This window comes from Dermacentor albipictus, chromosome 8 (assembly GCF_038994185.2).
Source record: "Dermacentor albipictus isolate Rhodes 1998 colony chromosome 8, USDA_Dalb.pri_finalv2, whole genome shotgun sequence".
Taxonomy (NCBI): Eukaryota; Metazoa; Arthropoda; class Arachnida; order Ixodida; family Ixodidae; genus Dermacentor; species Dermacentor albipictus.
This window is the reverse complement of record NC_091828.1, coordinates 15,916,031-15,943,447: the sequence shown is the minus strand read 5'-3', so window position 1 is coordinate 15,943,447 and position 27,417 is coordinate 15,916,031. Positions and strand designations below refer to the sequence as shown.

The following is a 27,417-nucleotide window of genomic DNA, read 5'->3' as shown; positions in this document are numbered from 1 at the left end:
TCAACAGCGGGACGAGACATTTTACACAGACTGGGTTTCCGAGACTGCACAGAATTCCAAAACAGGCAAGCGGACCTCACAACTGCCCAGAGGGACAAAATCACTATTGCTCCAATCCCAAAAGGGATGAACTCCGTCCTAAACCCGAGACCCAGAGAGGATAGGGCTAAACACTACAAGAAAACATATGAGAGCAGGAGTAGCACATACTACACTGACGCCCCCGTACACAGAACACGTACACCGTGGTTTACAACCACAGTGATAGATGGCATTTACAGAGAAGTAACGAGCACCACAGCGTGGGCATACAACATCTGCGAGGCCGAGGAGATAGCCATTGCTATGGCTATTGCGGCACACGCCAACACAAGTGAGGAAGCCCACATCCTGACGGACTCCATGCAAGCGTGTAGAAACTACCAAAATGGTAGGATCTGCATGGCAACCGCCAAGATAATAAATAAAACCAAGGACCTTGGCGCAATCAACCTCATCTGTATACCAGGTCATACTGGCATCGAGGGAAATGAACTCGCCCACGTGGTGGCCACTGCGCATGTAACATACCAGTGGCGCCCCAACAGCGAAGTGAGTATCGAACCCGAACCGACAGACTGGAGCTTATCAGCAATCCTTGAATATTACAAAGGGGCTCAAATTAAATTCGCCCCACCCCAGAGGAAATTAAGTAAAGCAAAGCAAGTCACTTGGAGGAAGTTGAAACGAAAACTTACCTGCACCTACATCTCCTACGTAAAATACATACAGAGCGATATCGAGATGAGTGCCCATGGTGTGGGGCTGAGCCCATGCTGCACCACATCACGTGGGAATGCGCCAAGGCTCCTCAAAACAGCACTCACGAAACCACAATGTGAGAGGGATGGGAGGCCTAGCTCTCCAGCTCGAGGAGGCAGCCCAGAGGGCTGCCACACTCCAGGCAAGCCGCAGAGCTCAAGCCAGCAGAGCCCTAGAATAGGGGCTCCAACCAGCCTGAAGACCACTCGCCCTATATTCTACAATAAATGTTTTCTTTCTTTTCGTGGTCACCGTCTTTGCAACGCGCCCTATGGCTATCTCGTTTCCAACACATTTGTAGATCCACGTCGGTCCCCTTTTCTTGCTTCGCGCAAGCCATCACAAGTGGAGTGGAGATCGAGTCACATGATGCATGGTCCTTTGTTCTGTTTGGTCTTACAATAAACCACCTGGTGTACAGCTGGGATAGCTCTTCTGCATTTTGGTTAAAAACTGGAAAGCAAAGCGTTCTGTGTAATAAATATTATACGACCACAAAACACAGGGCTACTATTAAACTGCGAACCTTACAGGATACAGTACAACAGAGTTCCCCAAAATGATTAGTTTCAGAGGAAAAAAAGCACTTGATTTTATTCAACACAAACTTTATTGATAAATATTTTCCAGACCATCCTATACTAGATGGGAGTTGTAGACAGAGCTGGCATACTAATTTGGTGTTCCCTTTAAAGGGCTTCTTTAAAGGGCCCCTCGCCAGGTCTGGCCACTTTGAGCTGAGAAGCGCCGTGCGCACAATGCACACTAACGGCAGACCTCTTTGATATACCGGCAGACCTCTTTGGGATTCGTTTTTAGTTTATCTGCTAAGGCTTGTAGATATGCATCCTTCGCAACCTTCAATTCGTTAAGTTTTGTGCTGATATCCTTTAGCTTTTTGTACATGCTTGGGTTTCTTGTTTTGCAATATATTTTGTAAGTTCGGGATTTTTTCTGAATTGATGAACGTAAATCCTTATTAATCCAGGGTTTATCCTTGCAGCACTTAGTCGAAACCACTTTAGACGAAACAAAATCTGAGGTCAATGAAAGCAGTTTATCTCTGAATATGACCAACAGACTGTCGATGCTACCAAATGAACTGTAATGCACAAACATAGGCAGGAAATCATTTAACTCATTAGTGGGCACGGCGGACCATCAACAAGCATGTGGCTTAAACCGTTCTGCTACCTCGTGCAGGTGCTTGCTCATGGCCTGGCCGGACCAATGATACCACAACTGCCGCAGCCTGACCAGTCTTCAAGAAATGAAATCGAACATCCCCATCGACCAAACTTCGCCACGTGCACTTGGACCACAACTACAACACCGATGCCATGTCACTGCATTCACGACGCCAACCCTTCGCTGTTTTGGGATGCGTCACTTGAGGCGCCACCTATTCTTCATGTGACGTCGACGCATTGCTTTATAAAGGAACAGCTCCATATACCTACATTTTCAGTGGGCACGGCGGACCATCGACAAGCATGTGGCTTAAACCGTTCTGCTACCTCGTGCAGGTTAGTAACTACTATAGGACGATTAAAAGTGATCGTGGCGGTCTTTTAGTCTTGCCGTGCCCCCTACAGTGTGCTTCTATTGTTCATAATGTGTAATGCGTATGCTTGCTGCTGATGAGCGGCGACATTGAGTTAAGTCCCGGCCCCACTGACGGTAGTGGGGCCTCTATCGAATCCGTGCTGAAAAAGTTGCTGTCTGGTCAGAACAAGTTGGCAGCTGACGTGACTGCGCTCAGGGAGCAACAGAATAAGGTGGAAAACGTTATAGCTGATTGGGGAGCCAGATTCGTTGAATTAGAAAAGCGAGCCTCGCATGTAGATGACCTTGAACATACAGTAAGATCACTGGAGGTGAAGTTGACTGATCTGGAGGATAGGAGCAGGCGATCCCATCTGGTAGTCGTTGGCATTCCGGAGGATGCCGGCGAAACTGAACCTATTCTTAAAAATAAAGTTCTTGACGAGGTGTTTTCTGCAAAGCTTGCTGTTCCTTGCAAATCTGTCAGCCGAATTCATTGTCTTGGTAACAAAGGTAACAAGAGACCAGTCATCATTTATTTCCAGGATTTTACCGAAAAACAGCTTGTCTTAAAAAGTGCGTACAAACTAAAGAGTAGTCGAATATCAATTCAAAATGATTACTCGCGCAGCACACTAACGAAACGTAAACTCTTGAGGGATAGTGCTAAAAGTGAAAGACAACAAGGCAAGAAAGTTCGCTTAATTAATGATAAGATGCGTACTAACAATGAGCTTTTCACATGGAATGACAGTAAGAACTTGATCAAAATTGGCGGCCATGTAAATAGTTCGAAAAATGATTGACTTGCCTCCGCTGATACTTCCCCTGATGCTAAAGAACTGAGAATTTTAAACATCAACGCCCGCAGTGTCGTTAATAAATCGGAAAGCCTTGAGGCTACTATCCTGTGTCACAATCCTCATGTAGTTGTGATAACAGAAACATGGTTGCATGACAGTATTGAAGATGCTGTTGTGTTTCCTCCATCTTATTAAGCATATCACCGTGACAGGTGTACTAGAGGGGGCGGGGTAGCAGTTTTGATAAAAGAAACTATATAAGGGTAAAAATAAGGACACCGACCACTGCATGAATACAAGAAAAGACGTTTCGGCTCCCTTGATGGGAGCCTTGTTCACAATGAAATCAAGGACGTGCGATACAATGTTTATATGGCTTAAAAGGCTTATTAAAAGGATAAACAATGTTTATATGGCAAAAAAGGTTGGTCTGCGCGGTAGAAAATGCTATCAGCCGAATTGAACCTTCAAAGAGGGAGGAGGCACGAACCCGCACTATAGGCATTTCTCGCGGCTTCGCGCACACCCTTCCGTCTCCTGACTTTCAGCGGAAGAAAACAAGGCTATCAAAGACCTTCGCTCAAACCAAAATCTCGTCATCCTCCCGGCTGACAACAGCAACGCCACGGTGCTACTCAACAGGACTGACTACCGGGACAAGATGTTGTCACTTCTTGTAGACAAGTCAACGTACAGTCGTCTGAAGAAGGATCCTACGCTGAAAGTACAGAGGGAGCTACAGAAGCTTCTTATGGATGTGTTCCGGTTTGTAGATCCAAGGCACAAAGGGTTGTAGTTCTCCCTTCTGTGCACTAACGGTTCGGTGCCGGTGCTCTACGATTTGCCAAAAATGCATAAACCTAACGTCCTGATGCGACGAATTGTTAATTTTACTCGCTCTCCGCTTCAAAACTGTCCAAATACCTTCACAAGGTTCTTTCCCCTCTCATTGGTAGAGGCAGCACGCACGTTCGCCATTCTGAAGACTTCATAAGCAAGATTCATCATTTTACTCCCGACGATCAAGAAGCACTTGTGTCGTTCGACGTCGTGTCGCTTTTTACAAGCGTTCCTACTGAACTCACCGTGGAAACTTGTACTGCCGCTCTGGACAATGACCCTACCCTATCAGAAAGGACGCCCATTGACGTTCCTGACTTGAAGAGGCTCCTCCTGTTTTGGCTGGAGAACACCTACTTCGCTTTTGAAGGCACTTCTACAGGCAAGTGCACGGGACACCGATGGGCGCATCCATTTTGGTAACTACTGCAAATTTAACTATGGAATGGCTTGAGCGTCGAGCACTCGCCTCTTTCAACTCACCGCCCAGAGTCTTCCTACGTTACGTAGACAATGTGTTCTGCATAATTCAGCAAAAAGAAATTCCTTCACTTTTGTCACATTTGAATAGTATTGAAGCGTCTATCCAATTCACAGTCGAGGAAGAAGACTGCGAGCTTCCTTTTCTGGATGTCCTCGTGAAACGTGACCGGCGCAGTCTGGCATTTACCGTGTACAGAAAGAGCACACACACAGGCAGGTATCTGCATTTTAATTCGGTGCACCCGATGAACCAGAAGAGATCGGTAGTAGCCTTTCTTGTCGGCAGAACCAAGCGTATCTGCACAACGCCACAAAGCTGGGCAGCCGACCTACAAGAGCTGCACCGCAATCTCTTGGCATGTGGCTACCCGAGGTCGTTTGTGAACTCGGTGGAACGCCATCTGTATCAGCCCCCAAGGCCCGACTGTGTGCTCCCAAGAAAACGCGCCCCCATACCGTATGTGACCGGTGTGAGCGAGGGCTTAGCCCGCGTTCTACGCGGCTATGACGTCCAGGTAGCTCACATGCCGTCCCAAAAATTACGCCACTGGCTGGTAAACGTGAAAGACAAGCTTCCAAAGACTAAGTTTCCTGGCATCGTCTACGGGATTCCATGTGAAGACTGCGACTGCGTATATATTGGCGAGACAGGCAATTTCGAACAGCGGTTGAAGCAGCATGTCAACGATGTCAAAAAGAAAAAAGTCGCCTCAAACGCCTTGGCAGAGCATGTAGATGACTTGGGCCACAGGATTGATAGGGGTAACGCCAAGATATTAGAAAAAGAAAGAAATTTGACGTCAAGACACCACTTGGAATCCCTCCTAATCCAAATGACAGATAGCACCCTCAACCGGAATGACGGAACCCTCCCCCCCATCTACACGCGCTGCTTACGTCATACTTTAAAGCCATATAAACATTGTATCGCACGTCCTTGATTTCATTGTGAACAAGGCTCCCGCCAGGGAAGCCGAAACATCTTTTCTTGTATTCATGCAGTGGTCGGTGTCCTTCTTTTTACCTTTCTTCACATTTCCGTCTGTACATCCAAAACGAGTAGGAAAATCTACGAACTGCAAAAGCCCATAGGTCATTATTAGCTCACAAAATGCAGACTGAAGCAATGACCTGTTATTCTGTACAGGACATAGGTCACGCCATTCAACATCTGGCATATTAAAATCACCACCAAGAATTATCGTTTCAGATGATAGGACTGAGAGTGACCTTGAAAGGCTGATAAATGGTTCAACAGTGTTCAAATTTGGTGGTCTGTAGAAAGAACCGACAATAAGGGCGTTTCCATCTGAAAAGCATAGCCTGCACCATACAGACTCTGAGGTATCGTCAGCTGAAGAAATGGTGCACTTTCAATTGTGTCCTGAACTAGAACAAACATTCCCCCTCCCCGCACATTTCGGTCCTTTCTATATGCAGCATAGTCTGATGGAAATACCTCAGAATCCGCAATGTCAGAGTCTAGCCAGGATTCGGTGGCAATAACAATGTCAGGCTCTGATATCGATGGAAGGCCTGCAAAATCATGTTTTATTCTTCAGGCTTCGACAGTTCACGACAATAAAAGAAAGTTGTTCGGGTCTATTTCTAGTGAATCGGGAAGAAGGCTGTGTTGTTTGCTATTGCGTACATCCTCGAACAGAACCACTAGAGCCATCAAAAATATATGTTTCTCCACCCATCACCAGCTTGTTATACCTAAGCGTGTACTTCGTTTTCCGTTACCGTGCATATGCGAGCTGAGAATTTCTTGCCTGACGAACATGTTTAGAATGATCTTCGCTTATTGAAAAGTTAGTTCCCTTAAACTTAGAGGCAGCAGTCAAAACCCTTTGCTTATCTTTAAAAGCAGTGAACTTCACAACTACAGGCCTTTTTTTTGTTAACTGCATGTCTACCAATTCTGTGTGCCCTCTCTATAGCGGAGGGGTTAATTTCTAGTTCGGGATTGTCTGCACAAAGCGAAATCACCTTGGACTCGGACTCGTTCCATGTTTCTTTTTCAGTGTCACCCAAACCAAAGAAAAGTAAATTATTTCTATGCGACCTGCTTTCAATATCGTCTTGTTTTCCCAATACATTGCGCACGGTATCAGCCAGATTAGTGTTGTGTGCCCGCAAACCTTCCCTTCCACTGCCCTCGGTCAGAGCTTCAACCTTTTTTGTCATCTGCTCAATTCGCTCATGCAGTGTTTTCTGCTGCGACCTCAAAACTTCAAGCTCCGTGAGTATCTTCTCCTGGCCCTCTAGTAGTTTTGGTAGGCATTCTATTGGCTTTAATAGTTCATATTCCACATTTTCCGAAAAAAAAAAAAAACGAAGCTTGCTATGTGGCCTCATTAGGAGCCTTTTAATAAGAGCAGACTATACTGAACTGGATAGAATTCCAGCAGAATGTCGTTTATGCTTCGTGCCATTGCACTGCAAGAGGCACGAATGCCAACCAATTTTTTATACAGTGTACTGATTGTGGGGAGAGAGTGCAGCAAACTGGAAAGAAATGTGCGAAGCATGTCACATCAAAAAGTTGGGTGCGCATATATGTGTGAGTGAACCTTCGGTCCATATCAATGATAAAGAACTTCAATTTTTAAATCTATCATGTTAATCCAGTTGTAGCTGCTCTTGTTAGGAAGGGATGTGACTAGGCTTTTTATGTGTGTGTTTGTCAATCTTCAACTATAAACCTTGTTATAGTTATTAGTTTTCTACGCACGCGTGGCAGAGATTTGTAGAATGTACTTGCAATAAACTTCAGTAGTAAGTCCAGTGCTGTCCTGTCTGCTTCTTTTACTTGTGCATGCGTCCGTATTTGCTGGAATCCTCTGTACATCCACCATGCAACCAGCTGGCCCAACAAACCACACTACTAAGTCGTTTATGTGTTCGCCCACCATTGGGGAGGATTAAATGGACGTCAAGGCAGATGGTCACGTGCTCCACTCAAGAGCTCAAGGAAGCTAGCACGCTTTCTCACCTCTGGCTGCCCCATCCGTCGCAAGCCGGTTGGAGTCGGCTATCCCTGGGATGCAGCTGCTTGCTTGGGCCCTGGGTGGGATCAGAGGGGCGCGTCCCATGGACTCCCGGCGCTGCACCAGTGGCGATGGAGCGTCGGGCACAAAGGGTGTCGTCTGCTCCTTGTGCACGCTCTGCTGGATCATCAGCTCTTGCTTCAGGTCTGCGGCAATAGCAGCCACTTATAGCTATGAGGAACACAAGTGGACACAAAACTGCACGCAGCATGTGATACTGGCACAAAAATGCACAATGGTCATGACAGAAGACACAAAAAACAAGTAGAAAAGAAAACACTGACAGATGGCTGCATTGCAAGGCTCCAAATTAAGGGGACTCGAAGGAGAAAATTACCCTTCCACAATATAACATAATGCCACTTCTGCCAAGAGAGGAGGAGGCTTGGTAAGATGCACAAACAATAAACTGGTAACAACAATGCCCTTGAACTTTCCGTACCAACTCACTGTGATGTCAGAGATTGCAACGTCATCTAGTAAAAGGTTTACAATAAAGGCAAACTACATTCAATTCTAAAACAGCCAAATAGTGAACTTGGCAAGCTTAAGGAATTGAGCTACACAGGCACAAATATGAAAAAATATTTTGAAACCAATGATGTCACACTAAATACCTGTGACAGGGTTTTAGCGCAGAATTCATAAAATGAAGCTTGAAGGTTTATCTTCTCTTCTAATGATCAACCTGTCAATGTGAAATTAACAAAAACAGAAGGAATACTTAATCAGTTTAGGTTTCTCCTCAGTGTCCCTTCAATGAAAGCAACAGGTTAACATCAAGCAGTATTAGGATTAGTTATACTGAGAATGATTTGGGGAAACTAATCCGATTCATTGACACATAACACTAATGGACAAAATGAAGCCCTTGTGTCATGAATGCGAAACACAGCAAGCTCTAGAGCATTGGACACCAAGTTAGAGCAGCTACTACAGTGCAGTTCCCTTGTGACGAAATCAAAACGAACGAAAATCCTGTCGTTATAACCGATCAGCGTTATATCTAGAGTGGCATAAAAGAAAGCCGCCCAACTTTGTAGCTCCAAGACGAAATTTGCCACTTGCATTAAAACATAGATGCTGCACAAAGTAGCCCATAAAAAATAAAGTTTTACAGCACAGTTTACTTATATCAAGAACGAAAAAAAGAAATGTTCTCTAAGAAGAATTTGGGTGCGAGCTAGTTGGTATGGATCATTCATATTTAAAACAGCGCCAAAAAAAAAAACACGGACAAGGGAGGACACAGGACGAGCGCTGGACACAGGAACAGCGCTCGTCCTATGTCCTCCCTTGTCTGTGTTTTTTTGGTGCTGTTTTAAATATGAAAAAAATGATCGTTATAACCAATCGTGACTGTATCTGGACTACCATAAAGAAAAGCTGCTGAAGGTACCTTTGTAGCTCCAAGGCCAAATTTGCAACTTGGGCTAAAAGACAGCTGTTGCAGATAGTAAGCTGTGAAAAATAAAATGCTTACTTATACCTCTGAGCAACATGTCAAGCGTCAAGGTGTGACTGCATGCACGCCATTTTCAAACGATGGTGACGAGCGACATATTTTGCCATCGCAGAGGGCGATCCATAACTGTCACTTGTCGCATCACCAATTTTTGCTCAACCAGAAAATTTCGCTTGTCACTGGGAAGTCATGTGGCTTATCAGGCTCATCTTGTGCTGAGGACATAGTATCAACGCTGTCTTGTCGTTAATATTGAGACCGGTTGTTTGTTTTGATGTCATTAGGCATGAGATCCCACCCAGGGATGAAAAAGTGCTTTAAGTTTTGCTCACCGGATGGTGCCACGGCATTTAATGCTGGCAGCATGGAACAGATTTTCAGACGATGACAGCGTATTAAAGCTAGATGTATTACAATGTGGTTAAAACATTGACCTAGAGGGATGTATGAGATTTCTTTTTGACTGCACGATAGTATCTATTCGAACAACTATGTAAATATGTCGCTACTTTTGTCACTATATCACGTCTATGTGGTTGTTCCAGGCCGTGACACGACAGCGCAACAGGTTGTGCCTGTCGCGCGCTGACATAGTCAGAAATCTACACTTGCTTTCATGGGAGTTTCAGGTTCACAATCATGCCGTGCATCGAGCCCAGCTGCTGCGTGAACCCTGACAGCAATAATTTAGCGTGCATGAAATCAATGCAACTCCATCAATGACAGTGCACTTTATGTGAACATATGAGTCGATGTCAAAGACGGGCCACTGTCAATCTCGTCATCACTGCCATTGCTGTCGTTCCTCCATTGTACAATGCTGCCATCGATTGGCCCACCAAAGATCACTTTGTATAATGAGGTACCCACTATCTGAACTCAGAAACTCCTCCATTGAAGCACCACCTGTCTCATAATCAATAGCGACGTGCTCCGAGAGCTCAGTAATGTCAGCGGCTTCCACCGCGTTGTCACCCATGGGGGTTTCGCCTTAGCACACAAAGCCAACCTTTTCTGTTGATTGGCATAGCCACTGGTTCCAACCTTCATGATCGTGGCGTTAGTGGTTTTCAGAACTGTCAATATCATTGACTGCACGAGCTTTCATTCCTTTGAGTCATGCAAAATTTGCAGCTTCGTCTCGAGTGACACAGCTTTGTGCTTTGTCAACACCATCATCGACTAACTGGGCTGTCCACTGCTACCGCTTCTTCGGGGCTGCTTCCATGGCACATTTTCACTCTGAGTGAGAGAGAAAGACAGAGAATGTAGAAAGGACGGACACCGCTTCCACTTTTTGCCTTTTTTTCTTTTTCTCTTCTCTGGACGCACGATCATGGACGACGCAAAGCAGCTGGCATCATCTTTTGGAGCGCTGCGTCAAATCACGCCATCCCTGTGGCTTTCCCCATTGGTGCGCGGGTGGGATGCACTGCGTGCAGTGGTGGCAGATACGAACTAGCGTAGGCAAACTTTTCACCCGTCTTGGCATCGTTCGTTATCGTCAAAATAATTCACAGGTATTGTGTGTGTATGTTCTTTTTTAAATAAATAGTTCCTATCATTATTTTCACAATTGTCTTGTAAACAATAAGATTGTGTTTTTATATATGTATTTCTTTACCATTTTCCCAAAGAAATAGCGGGAACATCTTTTTTTTTATCAGGTTTTTCTCACGCTACTAACACAGTAAAATGTTCATGCTTAGTGTTCTTTTCAAGCTGTTGCGATATGTATAGTATAGGTTGTACTTCTTTTGTTAGCAGCGAGCTAGCAGCACCTCATGTCTGCTGTGACCCGCCCACAAGCGACTTGCGCTTATGCGAGCACAATATGTGCAATAAGTTGCAAGCTGCTGAAATAAAGATGTATGTGTGTATGTATGTATGTATGTATGTATGTATGTATGTATGTATGTATGTATGTATGTATGTATGTATGTATGTATGTATGCATGCATGCACGCACGTATGGATGGATGCATGCATGCACACACGCACGTATGTTTAGGGGGAGCTTAATAACGCAAATGTCAAGCTCAGTCTGCATTAAAAATGCCATCCAGAAGGCAACATTTTTATTACTGTATCCCATATGCAGTGATAACATAGCGGTGTACATGTCTTTTTTCTCCTAGACCTAATGCATAAGTTGATACTTTAGAGTCAGCTCATCATTAAAATATATATCATATGTCGTAATCATCATCAGCCTGTTTTATGTCGTCTACAGGATGAAGGCCTCTCCCTGCTATCTCCAATCACCCCTCTCCTGTGCCAACCAATTCCAACTAGTGCCCATGAATTTCCTAATTTCATCGCCCCACCTAGTCTTCCGACATCCTCGACTGCACTTCCCTTCTCTTGGCATCCATTCTGTAACCCTAACGTGGCGCCGGTTATCTAACCTGTGCATTACATGACCTCGCCAGCTCCATTTTTTCCTCTTAATGTCAATTAGAATATCGGTTATGTCCTTTCGCACTCTGATCCAAACCGCTCTCTTTCTGTCTTAACGTTATGCCTAGCATTCTTCATTCCATTGCTTTTTGCGCGGTCCTTAACTTCTCAAGCTTCTGCGACATATGTCAGCACCAGTAAAATGCACTGATTGTACACCTTCCTTTTCAACAGCTTGGTATGTCCTATGCCAAGTTTCGTCCTCACTGTTTTCAGGCTGCATCCATACTTTACGGTTTCGTCAGCCTTTCTCACGTTATAATTTCAAATATCACTTACTGTCTCCTTGTTGGCCAGTCTTGACACTTCCGCGAATTCTATCTTATCTTTTGAGTTGGACTCTTTCATTCTTTGTCGTTTCTTTATTAGGTCCTTTGTTCCCTGGGAGAGCTTGCCTACTGGTTGCCTTGGTGCCTTACCTCCCACTTCAATTACTGCCTCCGAAGCCAGCCTAGTTACAGTTTCATTTCTTACCTCTATGTCATCTTCATCTCTCTGTTCTAAGGCTGCATATGTGTTTGCAAGTAACAGCCTGAATTTGTCTACTTTTACCCTTACTGCATTTAGGTTGGCCTGTTTCTTCTTGACCAATTTTATTCTTTCTCTTTTCAAAGTGAAGAGAATCCTAGCCCTCATTAGCCTATGATCACTGCACTTTACTCTACCTATATATGCTGGGATTGGCAGAAAGTATGATATCAATTTCACTTCTTGTTTCATCATTAGGGCTTTTCCAGGTCCACTTTTTGTTGCTACGCTTCCTGATGAAGGAGTTCATTGTTCCCAGCTTATTCCTTTCCACAAATTCCACCAGCATCTCTCCTCTAGTGTTCCTAGAATCGATGCCGTAGTTGCCAATTGCTTGTTCACCAGCCAGCTTTTCCCCCACTTTTGCATTGAAATCACCCATTACTACTGTATACTGAGTTTGCAACTTTCTCATTGCTAATTCAACATCTTCATAAAACTGATCCACTTCATCATCATCGTGACTGGATGGAGCGTAGGCTTGTACTGCCTTTAATCTATACCTTTTATTAAGTTCGATTATGACTACTGCTACCCTCTCATTAATGCTGTGGAATTTGTCAATGTTGCCCACTATGTCCTTAAGGATTAGGAATCCTACCCCGTATTGCTTCTTGTCTGGGAGACCTCTATAGCAGAAGACATGGCCTGTATAAGAACTGGAGTATAAGTACAGAAGACAGTACTGCATAAGCCTCACGAGTTCTAATCTCACTAAGGCCTATGAAATCACAAACAATGCCTGATAGTTACTCAAAGAGTCCTGCTATGCTAGTCTCACTCGACAGAGTTTGGGTGTTAAAGGTTGCCAGGGTCAGTTTCCATTGACATAATGAGACAATACAATGATATAATATGATATAATATAATTATATGTGGTAATGTTATTAGTGGACTGCACTGTAATGAGCTGAAAGAGCGTATGAGGAGAGATGCGAGGTGAAAGAGGCCAGGCGATTCACAGTAGTTCTGCAGGGCCCTTGCACTTGGCTCACTGATAAAGGCAACTACGACACACAATGCTAGTAACATTGAATAGTCTCCCACCTATTAGCAATTTCCTGTCCACACATATTCTCATCGATAGCTTGTTATCGATGGCTTCAATTTCAAATTTTGTTGCGCTCGGGGCACTTTCGGACAGCTAGAGTCATCCAGCACATAAAAGAACTATTTTTCTATTTTTGCTTTTGTGTAATTTTTTTCACTGCGGGGGATTTTTAAAGCACCTTGTAGTTGGGCATCACAAGCACTCGTAGCTTCCGACACGACGTCAATGTCGCATGATGATGCCCTTTGGAAATGGCAAATTTCGACAGATTCCGATGAGTCTGCATTACAATTTTTTGATGGTGGTAGCAACCAAGACTCGGAAGATGATTTTTATTCATTGGACTTCAGCACAGATGGCGAAAGTGCATCAAATAGCCCTGGAATGTCAACAGATATCTGCTGGCAGGTTTCATTTTCTACTCGGAGCGTTTTCGTCGCTGCCGTGCTCAGGTTTAAAGGTATCCGGTGTGTTTTAAAGGTCACAATTCTTATCTGCAGGGTGTCAACGTCGTTTGAGCAGGACCACTTGCCAGTGGCGGTGCAGAGGTTGTAGTTTTGCACAAGAAAGCAGCCGGGAGTGGACCTCGGCATTGCGCAACTACTGCGTTCCGCAGCGTTGCGTGGCGGTTTCTAAGAGCGGCCATGTGAGCACAACAGCCACTAGGGCTAACATTTTCCTGTTTATATAAACAACAGAAAGCTTATATTTACAAGATTGTAGTATATAGCCTTTTTGTTAAAAATGTAGATTCCAAATTCTTTTATGTTCTTTTGGTGCAAAGCAACATCAATGCTATTTAATAAATATTTTTTTTTTCAAGGAATAGTTAATAAATGTTTGAAAATAATACCATTAGAAAGCACATTCGTTTTTCTACAAATCCATATCGTGTATTGTTGCGTAAAAAGTGTTCCCAAACTGTCTGCTGCCAAATACTGTAGGGGCAGGGGCCTTTGTCAAGCCGCTTAATATAGCAGCTTTTTTGCTCCTGTCCTAGCATTTGTACATGTAATGTTGAATGCTGAAATAAAGGAATGGAATGGAATGGAATGGAATACATTCTAATATCAAGCATTTGCTGTAGCAGTAAAAAAAATTTTAACTTGACTACCCAAAACTGCCTATTCTCTCATGCACAGAAATATGTTAATTAACCAAAAAGGAGCTGCAATCACTTCATTATATTTATTGCACTTAGTGCAACAAATGTCTGCTTTCGTGATGAACACTGCCAACGTGGCAATATTGATGAGGTGCAGTGGGTTACCAGCGGTAGAAGAAAAAAAGAAATAGGTTGGAGTGCATACGACCAAGTCATGACCGGAGCTTATCGCTATCCTTGAAAATTATTAAGTGTACAATCACTGCATTCTACTCGTACTTAACATAGGGAGCTGAAGTTTGTAGGTTAACAAAGAAGCTTGAGAAGAAGTTAAAGTACATGCAATGAGCAATGGAATGAAAAAGGTTAAAAGGTTCCCGAACAACCCCTCAAGATGGTTGAAAAAACACATTCCATGGATAGCATACACTGGTGTGAACATCTGGGCACACAATTTTGCGCTTGTGTGCAGTGTGTGGGGCTCAGAAGTGGAATGCGAAGTCATCTTTTTCTCAAACACTCTCTTTTCAACAGAAGCCTTCTTCTCACCCTTTTCCAGGCTCCCATATTTCATCACATAGCAGATTCCCATACATGGCTGCCATTGGCCAATAGCAGACATCAATCAATGAGCATCAGTCGACTATCGTCCGCTCACGCTGGACTGTGCCTGCCCACCATAGGAATGAAACTTTGGCCACACTGCATATCAGGGTGTCGTAGCCGTTGGCTCTTGCTAATTTCAATTACTGTGGCACACTCAACTAGCCACGAACTATGCGAAACTTAGAGGGACACTTATGGCAAATATTAAGGAGAGCTAGATTGAAAGATCATGCTTTTGCAAAAATGAATTCTAAATTCGTAATGAAAACAGCTTTTTGTAAGCGAGAAAATGACGAAAATGTAAAATCGGAGTGCCACCATATCTTGTCGACTATGGTACCTCTTAAGTGTGGCGTCAGCCCTTCCGATTCACAGAGTGTGGCTGTGACCCACCATTGCAAATGGCATAATGTTTCTCTGTTGATAACGGCCGAAGCAGCAACCTGTGGCAACCTGTGGCCCTGCCGACTCTGGCAGCAGAGGTTCAAGTGATCGTAACTGGTAACCCGAAACCAAGTAGAGCAACAGAACGAGTCGGCCAAGCTGAACGCCTACCCCAGTTCGTGTATAGGGCGAAATAAAGACTCCACAAAAGACATAGCAACGGCACAGAGGGCAATCACGTGGAAACATCAAGTCCTCCACTTTCGTGCGGGCGGTTCAAGTTAAGAAGCAGCAGCGGGACCTTCGAGGGCCATTTCCTAGGCAAAAGAATGACATATTCACATTCATAAAATGATGATAGAGTTCTAGACAAATACTCTGTCGATCTACCACGACTTAATGCTTTCCTTTAGACCTACGTTACACCGTGTGATAAATAGCAGAGGTTCACACCTACCAAGGATCAGTGCTAGTGGCTAGAAGTGCTTCACATTGGATGCTACAAAGTGCGCCATCTGTATTTGCCTACTGCCTGTCCATTACACGCACACCAGGCATGCAAGCGTGCACTGTTGCCCTCTTGCACGTAGCCACAGGGTGCAGCAATGAGGTCGCTCACTGTAATGCCATAGGTGAGGCATTGTGCCTCTCTATCACCACCGGCGCTCCTTCAGTGTGGAGGACATTGAGGGTGAACGGGAACACTCATACTAGGGCTTTTTGAAAAATTCTTTAGGCAATGTATTACTGTGAGGTACCATAGCCATCCAAAGGAGCCTCCGAAAAAATGTCAGGGCCTTTTTATGAGACAGGAAGACAGTGATGCGGATTAGAAAGCAAATGGGGGTAGCCGATAACCTGGTAAAAAAAACTATTATATTACTCATTGTTTTGCTCTGTTACTAATTATTGTTCTCTGGTGTGGGGCACGACTTGTTTCTCCAACACTAAAAAAGCTATATTGACACGTGTACTTGTCTTTACCGGGCAACCACATTTCGCCGCCTAACAAATGTAATCGCACAGCACGGCACGCGCCTGCACGTATCCGATGTTTCTGGAAAGTTATCGGTGCTTCTGTCCGGCTGTCTGTTGTTGCCGAACGCTCTGTTATCTGATTTCATCACGTGACGCGAATGGTGTAGAACTTTGAGGAAGGCGCGCGGGTCCGAACGATTAGTCTGGAACATTCGACGACTGCTGTATAAAAGCGGGCGTGCTTGACCCACTGATCAGATTTTCGCCGATCGCAGACCGTGTTTGCCGCTACCGTTGTGCTATAAGTGCATCCTGTTTTTGTGGGCACAGGTTCGCCCAATAAAAGTTAGTTTTGTCTTTCACAGTATTTGCTACTGTGTTCTTCAACATCACCACCACGTGACATCTGGTGGAGGTGCTTTTCGTTCATGTACCGGACGCCCCCAACAAGCCATAATCCAAGCCCGGACCGCAAAAAGAACACCAACGTAGTCCCGGAGCATCGAGCAAGCCGCCGTCTTCAACAGCTACCCCCGGAGCACGGACTCCTACCTGAGAAGACCAAGAAGATTGTAGCCAAAACCCCAATGGCAGCCCCAGCATCCCCCATATCGTGCTGCAGTAGCCCAGGAAACCCCCAACGTTCCACGGATCAGCACGGTGTCTACCAAGCTGACATTTACAAATTCCCCGAGTTTTCCAGGTTTTCCCTGAGCACTTTTGCTAAATTCCCTGAATGAGCCAGAACTTTGTTTTATGTTAAGACAGGCTGACACCATATTGCCCGATGCTGTCACTCTCTAGTAAGCACGTTGAAACAAAAAATGACTTAATCCAGTTTGAATAGTAAGGAGTAATATCTATTTTATTTAAAAAGAAAACAGAAGGAAAGTGTTAGTAAAATGCACAGTGAAAAAACTGATAAAACCCATTGCAAATTGGGTCGAACATTTTCAAATACGAATGTAAGGAAATGCATACATAAGTAAATATTTTTTGAATATGAGCTATTTCTATCAACTGATAGCAAGCTCATCGGTATGAGGCCTGAACTTTGTCACAATTAAGATTCTCTCTCAGCAGCTGGGAAGTCAATCTCAACTTTCCTGACAATGACATACTCTCAGCCTGTACAAAACATCTCAGTGTTGGGTTTCACTGCTTTAGGTAGCTTATTTTGGTTTGAATGAGGGACACCTGTATCTCGGCATCAGCCAACGCTTTGTTTTTTGAGCTCAAGCTCCTTCAAAGAGGTGGCGGCATGCTTCATTTCCCATTAATTCGTCAGGACGCCGGTCCTTCCTGTTCTCATCCTCCTTCTGCCACACGTTCACCCCATGGATCATTTGAAGCATCCTCTTGGTCAGTTGTACAGTTAACGTCCGATTTTTCGGGCTCCCTAGGGGCCGCAAAAACATCCGAAAAATTGGGCAGACCGAAAAAAATGAATGCATGTCTCTAACTGCCTGTAAGGGCTAAAATTGGCACAGGCACGTCCGCAAAAGTTCTTAAGGCCTGCCAGTACACTTATTAGGCATATCAGTGCTCGTACTGTGACAGGAGATGGGGGTGCACATGCGTATATTTAAGGAATACATACTGCGTGCAATTGCCCCTTCCCACGCTTGTTAAGCTTCACCGCCTAACAATGCTGTAATGAGGCGAAGCTAACTTTCAAAGACTGGCATTACGAAACGCACTGTGTGTACTCTGCGAGCTTCGAAGCCAATGGCGAAGATTACAAACGTGGTGTTGGTGCCATTGCTGACAGCGGCGAATTCTTTCAATGAAAAACACCGCACCGCACAGCAAGAAGCTTAACAGCGAACGTAGAAGCAGCTAGGCTTAACGTTGCCGTGGTGGTGGCTACGGCTGCCGGCGGATCTGCGTGCGATAGTGCCAGTTCGAGGCGGCGAGATAATCAAAATGGCGGCGGTGGCGGCTTTGAATAATGCCATTTCAGACCTGCAGTCAGGGCAATATACATTTACTATATGGAGTACGTGGTGGTGCCGCAAAGCCGTGCAAATTATCGGGCATGTCCGAAAAAGCGTCTGGAAAATTGGTCGTTAACTACTCTGACAATACATCGTGCCGATGACACGGCGTCAATGACGATTCATTGCGATTCCTCTGTTACTGGAGCCAGCATTAACACGAGTTTCGTTCCCTTTCAATAAAGTTACAGCTAATTTTCCCTGACAGAAGCATAAATTCCCCGAGTTTTTCCAGACTGTTCAATTTCCCTGAGAACTCCCGGTTTTCCTGGTTTTCCCGGTTGGTAGACACCCTGGATCAACATTCGAGGACCCGGAAATCTGGCTCGAGATGTATGAGAGGGTCGCTGCATTTAACCGCTGGACTAGCGACAACAAACTGCGACATGTCTTCTTCGCATTGGAAGACGCTGCCAGGACCTGGTTCGAGAATCGAGAAGCCACCTTAACGACGTGGGACCTGTTCCGAAGCGGCTTCTTACAAACATTCGCAAGTGTGGTGCAAGAAGAGCTAGCCCAAGCTCTACTAGAAACCAGAGCGCAGCTGCTAAATGAGACGATCGTGATCTTCACGAAGGAGATGGCCCGTCTATTCCGGCACGCCGACCCGGAAATGTCGGAGGAGAAAAAAGTCCGCTTCCGGATGCGGTGGCGTCAAGCAAGAACTTTTCGCCGGACTTATTCGTAACCCACCGAAGACTGTGGCTGAGTTTTCTGTGGAGGCATCGATGATCGAGAAAACTCTGAGATGTGCACCCGACAATATAACCGCCAGGGTGTTAAAGATTGTATAATTAATGAGAATGACGAGGCGTCATTCCGCAACACGTGCGGCATAGCCGTTGAATCCTTTCTTGAACTTCTGCATTTTTATTTAGTGAATACACATGTAGGATTCTGTGGTGCAACGTATATACAGGCAAAGGGTGTGTGCATCGGGTCAAAGGTAGCTCCTATCCTAAGTAGCATTTTTTGGGAAGCATAGACTGAGGGTTGGCCAAAGATTTAGAAGGTGTAGTAAGTAAGGTATACAGATATGTCGATGACTACTTGATTTTAGGCTGATTTTAGGCTGAAAGCACCCTTGGGTGCTTTCAGGAATAGGGTTGTAGAAGCCTTCAATTCTCTGGGCAAGGGCTTAACGTTTACTTTTGAAGCACCGGTAGATAACAAGCTACAATTTCTTCATGTCAAGTTAGAATTCCTACCAGAGCATGTATGTTGGTCATTTTCACCCCGAGCTGGAAAACCGCTAATGAATTATGCCTCAAATCATTCCAGGCTTGTGAAGAATGGCACAGTCATTTCGTGTTTCCAGTCAGCGTTATTGAATTCATGTCACCACACTGTAAAGATTGCATTTTTTGAGCAAGTTGATAGGTTGAGAAGGCTGGGTACCCGCTCGCTGTGATGCTGGCATCGTGCGCTAGACTAATGAAAAAACTTAAACGGGATAAAGGACAATGCAAAAAGAATCAAAGGCAGAAGGATGTAGCTTCCAAGATTTCAGTGATTCCGTATGTACACGGCCTTTCACACAGACTTAAAAAGGTGGCTGGTAGTTACGCAGTAAAAGTGGTATTTTCGGCGAAAAACAAAATAGCTAGTGTGTGCTCTAAGGTTAAAAATAAGTTCGAAAGAAAGGATGATGTAAAAAAAGAATGTAGTGTTAAACATCTGCGCAAGAACCAATTTGTTGATTGCGCGATGAACTTTGTTTATCAGATCCCTATGACGTGTGGTCATGTGTACGTAGGGCAGACTGCGAGATGCACCAACACGAGGTTAAGGGAACACTTGTCTAGTCTCAAAGGTCGCCCTAGCACGCATTTGGCAATGCATAGCCAAGAACATGATTGCTCCCCCCGTCTTAGTAACACCAACATTTTGTATAGGAATAGGAATCAAACCGCGAGGGAAATTGTGGAAGCACACTGGATTGAAAAACAAAAAGAAAAATGCATCAGCCATCCATCGGCTTCATTGTTGGATAAAGAAAATTCACTTCTATCATCACATCTTTAACGCATTTTATTGTAAGTGGTTGTTTCTTGCACCTTGCTGTTTTTACGCTGACCGGGTGGCTTTGGTCCACGTTTTTGTTTTTTATCACAAGTGGTATATGTACTATAGACGTGCTCTCTTGACTTGATCGCGCAGATCCGTCTGTATTATATGCGCTATAGGCGTGCTCTGTTGACTAGATCGCGCAGATCTGTGGGTGTTTAAGCAGGTGGTTCTTCAGAAATAAAACCAGTTGTTAGAAAGCGCGTGTCCTTGTGTTTCTTCTATTCTTCGTCCCTGTTTGTTTGCGTACAATAAGTTTTAAGATAAAAGACCTGTTATTACTCTATTCCTCAATCTCACCTTTTTTCCTGCGTTGAAGAAAGTATAGACAAATTTGGTGCAGTGCAGTTTTGCAATGAAGCCGCAACTTCTGTTCAGAGTCTTTAAGCATTACTCAAGTAATATCTGACCTCAGCGTTTATCCAGTGGAATAATGTTCCATTTCTACAGAAGCAAGGCATATGTATTGCTACGAACGGCCTGCAAGGGTACCGACCTACAAAATTTTCCCAGCCAGCCGCAGCTGTGGGGGTGGTGATATTTGGAGAACCAGACCTTGGAACGCGCCCAGCCCGCTGCGCTGACTCGCTTCATGCAAACAAGAATGCGCCTCGTCAACAACCCATTGGCGCTGGCATGTCTGCTGCGGCGACTCGCTATGTAAGGACGAAAATACGCCACGTCCCCAAGCAAGAGGTGCCAGGATGTCGACACACAGTCGACGGACCATGTATTGTTGGTAGATTTGCCGTCACCGTCCCGGTTTGTTTGAAGCGGTGGAACTCCTGGAAGGTGTTTTGCGGTGTGGTCTCATGGGTCCCAGAAGTGGTCAGTCAATGGACAGACGTGGCGGCCACTGTCTGTGGGGTTAACTCCGGGACCAAGAGGGCTCAGGGCCTGCAAAAGACCTGTGCCTGCGAAAACCCTCTCAACTTGGTGTGGTCAGTGAAACCTGTGTGGAGGTGAGTGTGTAAACCCTACTCCTCAAAGGCGGGTCGGCTACGATGACTTTGGACGTGCTGAATTGGTAGCAAGTTGAACGGCCGTTTTTCCCTCACCTAGGGATCTAGGAAGGACCGAGTGTTTATAAGCAGATGTGGCGCGGCTGCTGAGTGTGCATTCTCTTTCAGTCATGCTAGATTGATGAACTGTAACGTTCTCATGTAGATACTAAAAATAAATCCCATATTACTCGTTCTCGATGAGAACAAGTGTCTCCCTTCAACAACGTCCTTAGCGGGGATAAGTTGGACAACGGCATGGGCCAGCTACCATCTATTTCATGCCCGACCCCAACCATTGCAGTATCCTGTCTAGTTTGGTGCCGGTCCTCAGCAACCTGTATCTTGCAAAAGTAATTTTTTTTTAATTATGCGGTTTTACGTGCCAAAACCACTTTCTGATTATGAGGCACGCCGTAGTGGGGGACTCCGGAAATTTCGACCACCTGGGGTTCTTTAACGTGCACCTAAATCTAAGCACACGGGTGTTTTCGCATTTCGCCCCCATCGAAATGCGGCCGCCGGGGCCGGGATTCGATCCCGCGACCTCGTGCTCAGCAGCCTAACACCATAGCCACTGAGCAACCACGGCGGGTCTTGCAAAAGTAGGCAGTCTTGGCATAGAGGCTCAAGGGAACCTCAGTCTGCAGAACATTCCAAAATGTTGGTTTCCTTTTGTTTCTTGACTGCCCTCCTCATTGTTTTTAAAAAGAATGTGAAGGTGTTACAAGCATAATTTTAGAATGTCTTGGTCCCCTTGATGTGATCTTCGAAATGCAAATAGATAGGAGCATCCACTTTCTCGATCTGCAATTTGTGTTGTCTGATGATCACATCTGCTGGTGTTACAGCATCTTTTATCGTACAGTTCTGCCCATTCCAAGCTTTCAAAAGGGGCACAGCAATAATGTGTTTGAACAATGCACTAAGGAAGTCGTGCACTCATTAAATTTTTTCCAGTTTTCCACAGGTAGTGCGGTTGAGTGAGGCTGCTTTTCCAAGCAATCATGTCAATCACTGAAGCACTGCTCAGAGAAACGCAGTCAGGAGAGGGTGATTTCTCGACGTCAACCAATGCAGAGTCTGCTAAAAAAAAGATCACCATAATTCCTTACATCCACCGCTTATCGCATAATCTGAAGGAGATAGGACTATGTGGAAAGGTTGACAGTATTCACTGCTCCAAACAAGCTTGTCAGCTTGTGTGCAAAAACAAGACCACATAGTAAAACAAAGGATGCATGCAAAAGGCAGCACAGAAAAGGGTGTGCTAACTGTAGGACCTGTGTTATTTACTTAATCTTATTGCCCTGTGGAAACATATCGGACAAACTGGCAGATGCATTAATGATAGGCTTAGGGAGTGTGGTACTGTATTGACCGAAGGTGGAAGTCAGACTCCAGCCGTCCCGAAGTAAAAGGCAGTTTATTGAACATATACAGCCAATATATATAATGAAGAACAGAAGCGCCCCCTGGGGAATAAAGAACTGAAATGAATAACGAAACTGAATATAACATACTCCCTCCCTTATTTTTAGTGGTTAATTGTTAGCAAGTATTAGTAAGGAAAACCCCAAAGCACGCACACTGTACTTATTTACACATATTTACAACCTATTTACACAACGTCAGACCGCCAACTAATTGGTATGATAGTCTTGGAGCCAGGCCGGTGGCCAGTGCTCTCGGGTCGGCCGCGTTGGACGTCGCACTGGCGACGGGCTCGTTGACTGCTGCTGCGGTATGCCAGGAGACAGTGCCTGCGTCCTGGGAGAAGGAGGCTGTAGCACGGCAGGCTGCAGCACATCAGGAGACAGCGGCTGCGGCGTGGCAGGTTGCAGCGCCTCAGGAGACCGCGGCTGCGGGGTGGCAGGTTGCAGCGCATCGGGAAGCTGTGACAAGGGGGGCTGCAGCTCATCAGGAGACCGCAGCTGCGGCGTGGCAGGTGGGCCTGGTTCTCAGGTGCCCCTCTCCGGAACCCTGGAAAGCTTGGAGGCATTCCACGTACGGCGGTCTTCAGGTCGGAAAGAGGCTAGTCCCCTCCTCTTGATCACCTCAGTTGGTGAAGAAAAGGCGCAGTCTCCCTTGAACCGAACGGACGGTTTTTTGACACGGACAAAATCGCCTACGGCTATCTTCGTCTTCTTGGCGGCTCTCCTTTTGTCCGTGCAGTGCTTGCTGCTTTGCTGCTGACGCCTGACCTTTCGACGAAGTCGCGCCAACTCCTTGGCTGGGTCTTCAGCAAATGCTGGTGCGGAGAAACCCACGAAATCCAGCCTGGTTCGGGGCATTCTACCATGCAGCAGGACTGCTGGGGCGACCCCGGTGGTGGCGTGCGGAGTGCAGTGGTAAATGGCAAGGTATTCTGTGACAGCTTGCCGGAGTGGTCGATTTTCGAGGGTTGAAACTTGAATGAAATTCTTCAATGTGCGATTAAAACATTCTATTTGCGCATTGGCTTGGGGGTAGTATACCAAAGAATGTGAAAGACTGATGCCTCTGTTTTGCAGGAAAGTTATGAACTCACGTGAAGTGAACTGAGGTCCATTGTCACAAACAATCTCTTTCGGGTAGCCTTCACGGGCAAAAACACTTCTTAAAAAGTCTTTCACGGTGCTCGTGGACACTTCGCTGCAAAAATACACCTCTGGCCATTTAGAATGGTAGTCAACAAGCGTTACAGCAAATCTGCTGTTGTAAGCTGCATGCTCCAGAGGACCAACAATGTCTAGGCCAAGCTTTTGCCATAGTTGCTCAGGCCATTCAACAGGTTGCAACGGTGCTGGTGATGTTTTGACGGACTTATCTGCCTCATGACAGATATGGCAGTTTTTTACTGCCACTTCCACTTGCTTATCCATTCGTGGCCACCAGAACCGCTCACGCAGTCGCGCTTTCGCGTGCGTGTTACCCGGATGTGTCTCGTGCGCGATGCCGATGATCCGAGCCGTGAGGGAGGACAGAACAATGAGGCGCTCTCCACGCAGAAGCAGGTTATCGACAACAGAAAGTTCTTCCCGAATCGCACAGAATGGTTTCGCCTCTTCTGGTCTGGACTCCCTTGGCGGCCAGGAACTCAGCACAAATGACTTGACGGTTTCCAGGCAACTGTCGTTGAGGGCGGCCTGCCTGAACTTCTCCTTAGTCACGCAGGCTGGCTCAATGAACGAGACAATTTCTTCCTCCTTAGCAATCTCTGCCTCCGAGGTAGGTGCTGGTAGCCGAGAAAGTGCATCTGCTACAGTGTTTGTGGACCCTTTGCGGTATTCAACAGTGAAATTGTAGCAAAGCAGTCGTGCACTTCAGCGTGCGATTCGGAGTGGGCGTGTTCCATGTCCTTGTGACGACAGCAAGCACACCAGTGCCTGGTGGTCTGTTCGAATTGTGAAATGGCGACCTCACAGGTACGTGTGCCATCGCTCACACGCCCAAATGTACGCAAGAGCTTCTCATTCCCTGACTGAATATTTTCTCTCTGCAGGCGACAGTGAAAGAGATGCGAAAACGACTGTGCGGAGCTCGTGGCCACTTTGTTGCTGCAGGACTGCTCCCAGCCCACAGTCGGACGCGTTGGTCGACACAATGACTGGCAATGACGGATCGAACATCTGGAGGACTGTACTCGACGAAAGCATTTCCTTGACCCTCCGGAAACTGCTGTCTGCTTTGGCAGGCCAGATGAATGGCTCATTTTTGCGAAGTAATACTCTCATAGGCTCAACCACTTGTGCCAAGTGCGGAACAAACTTGGAGTAGTATTCTACGAGGCCCAGGAACGAACGAAGGGTGGCCACATCAGTTAGCACTGGTGTGTTAACTATGGAGTCTACTTTCTCTGGAAGTGGCGAGATACCACGTGCAGTGACCTTGTGCCCTAGAAACGCAAGTTCTGGAACGTCGAAAAGGCATTTGTTGTTCAGTTTCAGACCTGCGTTATTGATCTTTTGCAGCACGGTCTTCAAGTTTGAAAGGTGCTCTTCTGCGGTCTTGCCAAAAATGATGACATCATCAATGTAGAACAACACGCCAGGGCAGCGGTCAAGGATTGTCGCCATCATTTTCTGAAATGCCGCTGGGGCAGAAACCATCCCAAAGCAAACTCTTTTAAAACGGAAAAGGTCATCATGAGTGATGAAAGCTGTCAGATCCCTGCTGTCAGGGTGCAAGAGAACCTGATGGTAAGCGGAAGCCAAGTCAAGTTTGGAGAAGTGTGTAGCGCCTACCAAAGCGTGAAGCAGCTCCTCTGTATGGGGCAATGGGAAAATCTCTGGAACAATAGCTTTGTTCGGCTCTCGAAGGTCTACGCATATCCTGATGCTACTGTCTTTCTTGTTAACAACAACAATGGGGGACACCCATTCAGAAGCATCGATCCGCTCGATAATGTCGAGGCTCAGCAGCCTCTGAAGCTCATTTGATACTGGTGACCGGAGAGAATATGGCAGATGGCGAAGCTTCGAAGTTACAGGCTGCACGCCTTGCCGTGTCTTGATGCGATGTGTGAACCCCTTAGCAAGACCCAACTCGGGACTGAAAAGTGAACTGAACTCATGTGCTAAGGCTGGCAGAAGAGCTTTGTTACGGGGCTGCGTGCTTGACGGTGCGGAAATAGAACAGGACAGCAGGTCAACAACAGTCGGCTGCGGAGCAATGGACGTGTATAAGCACTTGAGAGCAGAACCCTCAATGCGAAGATCCAAGGCTTTAATGCCGTCAAGACCGATCAGACAAGTTCCTCGGTGAACAACATAAAAACGTAGCGAAGCTGTGCGGCCTTTAAACCGAACGTCTGTCTGGAAGCAACCTAGCACTGGAATCGGCCGTTAAAAGTATTCAAACAGACTAACATGCGGAGCAGGCAGGAGCGGAACGCTCTGAAAATATCGACTGAATCCTTGCTCTGACAGGATTGAAACAGACAACCCTGAATCAACGAGGAATGTCAAAGTGACATTCGCGACTTGCACTTGAATATGAATTCTGCTACGCACGGAATGTTGCACAGTCAAAACTTCCTCAGCACTGCTGGATGACGAAACATCTTCATGAAATTCAACTTCACGGACTCAGCCTTGCATTTGGGTTAGCTTGCGGTTGCATACCCTTTGAAAGTGGCCCTTGCGACTGCAAAACGAACAAGTCTTGCCATGCGCAGGCCACTGCGGCACTGACGCGATGTGGTCCCGCGACCCGCATCGGAAACAATGTGGCGAGCCGGAGCGGCTACTCTGTTCTCGGTTCCGCTGAGGGGGGCGGTTCCGCTGCGGCGCACGTGAGCCGCCCGCGCTCCTTGTTAAACTCTGCTCCAAGGTGGCTGCCGGTTGTGAATTCCTTTTTTTCGAAGAATGCGACGTTGGTTTTCGATGCTGCTGCAATGAAATTGCTTTGACCGAAGCAGAAAGCTCCTTTAGCTCTTCAGCTGCCTGCCCAAACTGAAGTGCGATTCGAACAGAATTCTCGAATGAAAGTGTGGAACCCTCGAGCAGTAACCACTCACGTAAGCAAGTGGAAGCTACGCCAGCAACGAACTGGTCCCGCAGAGCATCATCTTGCGAGGCAAACAAACAATGTGACGCTAGCTCCCGCAGAGCGGCAACAAAGTCATGAACGGACTCGCCTGTGTGTCGGCTGCGGCGGTGGAAGCGATGACGCTCGATGATAACGTTGCGCGATGTCGAAAACTGGTGCCGTAATGCGGCGAGTGCAGAGTCGTATTCGTCAGGAGGGGCGACGACAGACTTGTCATCGGCAAGTGTTGCGGCACTTGGCGCGGCGGGTGCTGCGGCGCTGGTCCCTGCATGTAGCGTCTGATAAATACGCTGGCCCTCCGCCTCCAAACAATGCAAAAGAATAGCCTTGCGTTGCTCCGGCTTGAATGCGGCGGCTCCGGATGCCAGCAAGTACACGTTGAACATCTGCTCCCACTGCTCCCATGGCAATGAGGGACGGCTGGGGGTTGGAAGGAAAAACGGTGGCGGAGCAAGCCCAGTGAAGCTCATGGTGGGCGGATACGGACGGCGCAGCGGGGCTGGCGGTACGTTCACGACATCCTCATCGCCAATGTGGTATTGACCGAAGGTGGAAGTCAGACTCCAGCCGTGCCAAAGTAAAAAGCCGTTTATTTAACATATACAACCAATATATATAATGAAGAACAGAGCGCGCCCTGGGGAATAAAGAACTGAAATGAATAACGAAACTGAATATAACAGGGAGCACTCCAATAAAGTTAACAAGCCTTCGCCCG

The 27,417-nt window shown here is 46.1% G+C and overlaps 1 protein-coding gene across 7 annotated transcripts in view; it reads right to left on the bottom strand.

Annotated features, from left to right (window-relative positions):
- nudE (Nuclear distribution protein nudE) overlaps positions 1 to 27,417 on the bottom strand; it is a 284,398-nt gene that overhangs the window by 146,313 nt on the left and 110,668 nt on the right. For all 7 annotated transcript variants that reach the window (XR_011507835.1, XR_011507836.1, XM_070523077.1 and 4 more), the window contains exon 7: positions 7,471 to 7,671. Coding sequence is in view for 5 of the 7 variants with exons in the window: in XM_070523077.1 (XP_070379178.1) it covers positions 7,471 to 7,671 (201 nt within the window). In the remaining 2 variants the exon portion in view is untranslated. The remainder of the gene's footprint in view (positions 1 to 7,470; positions 7,672 to 27,417) is intronic.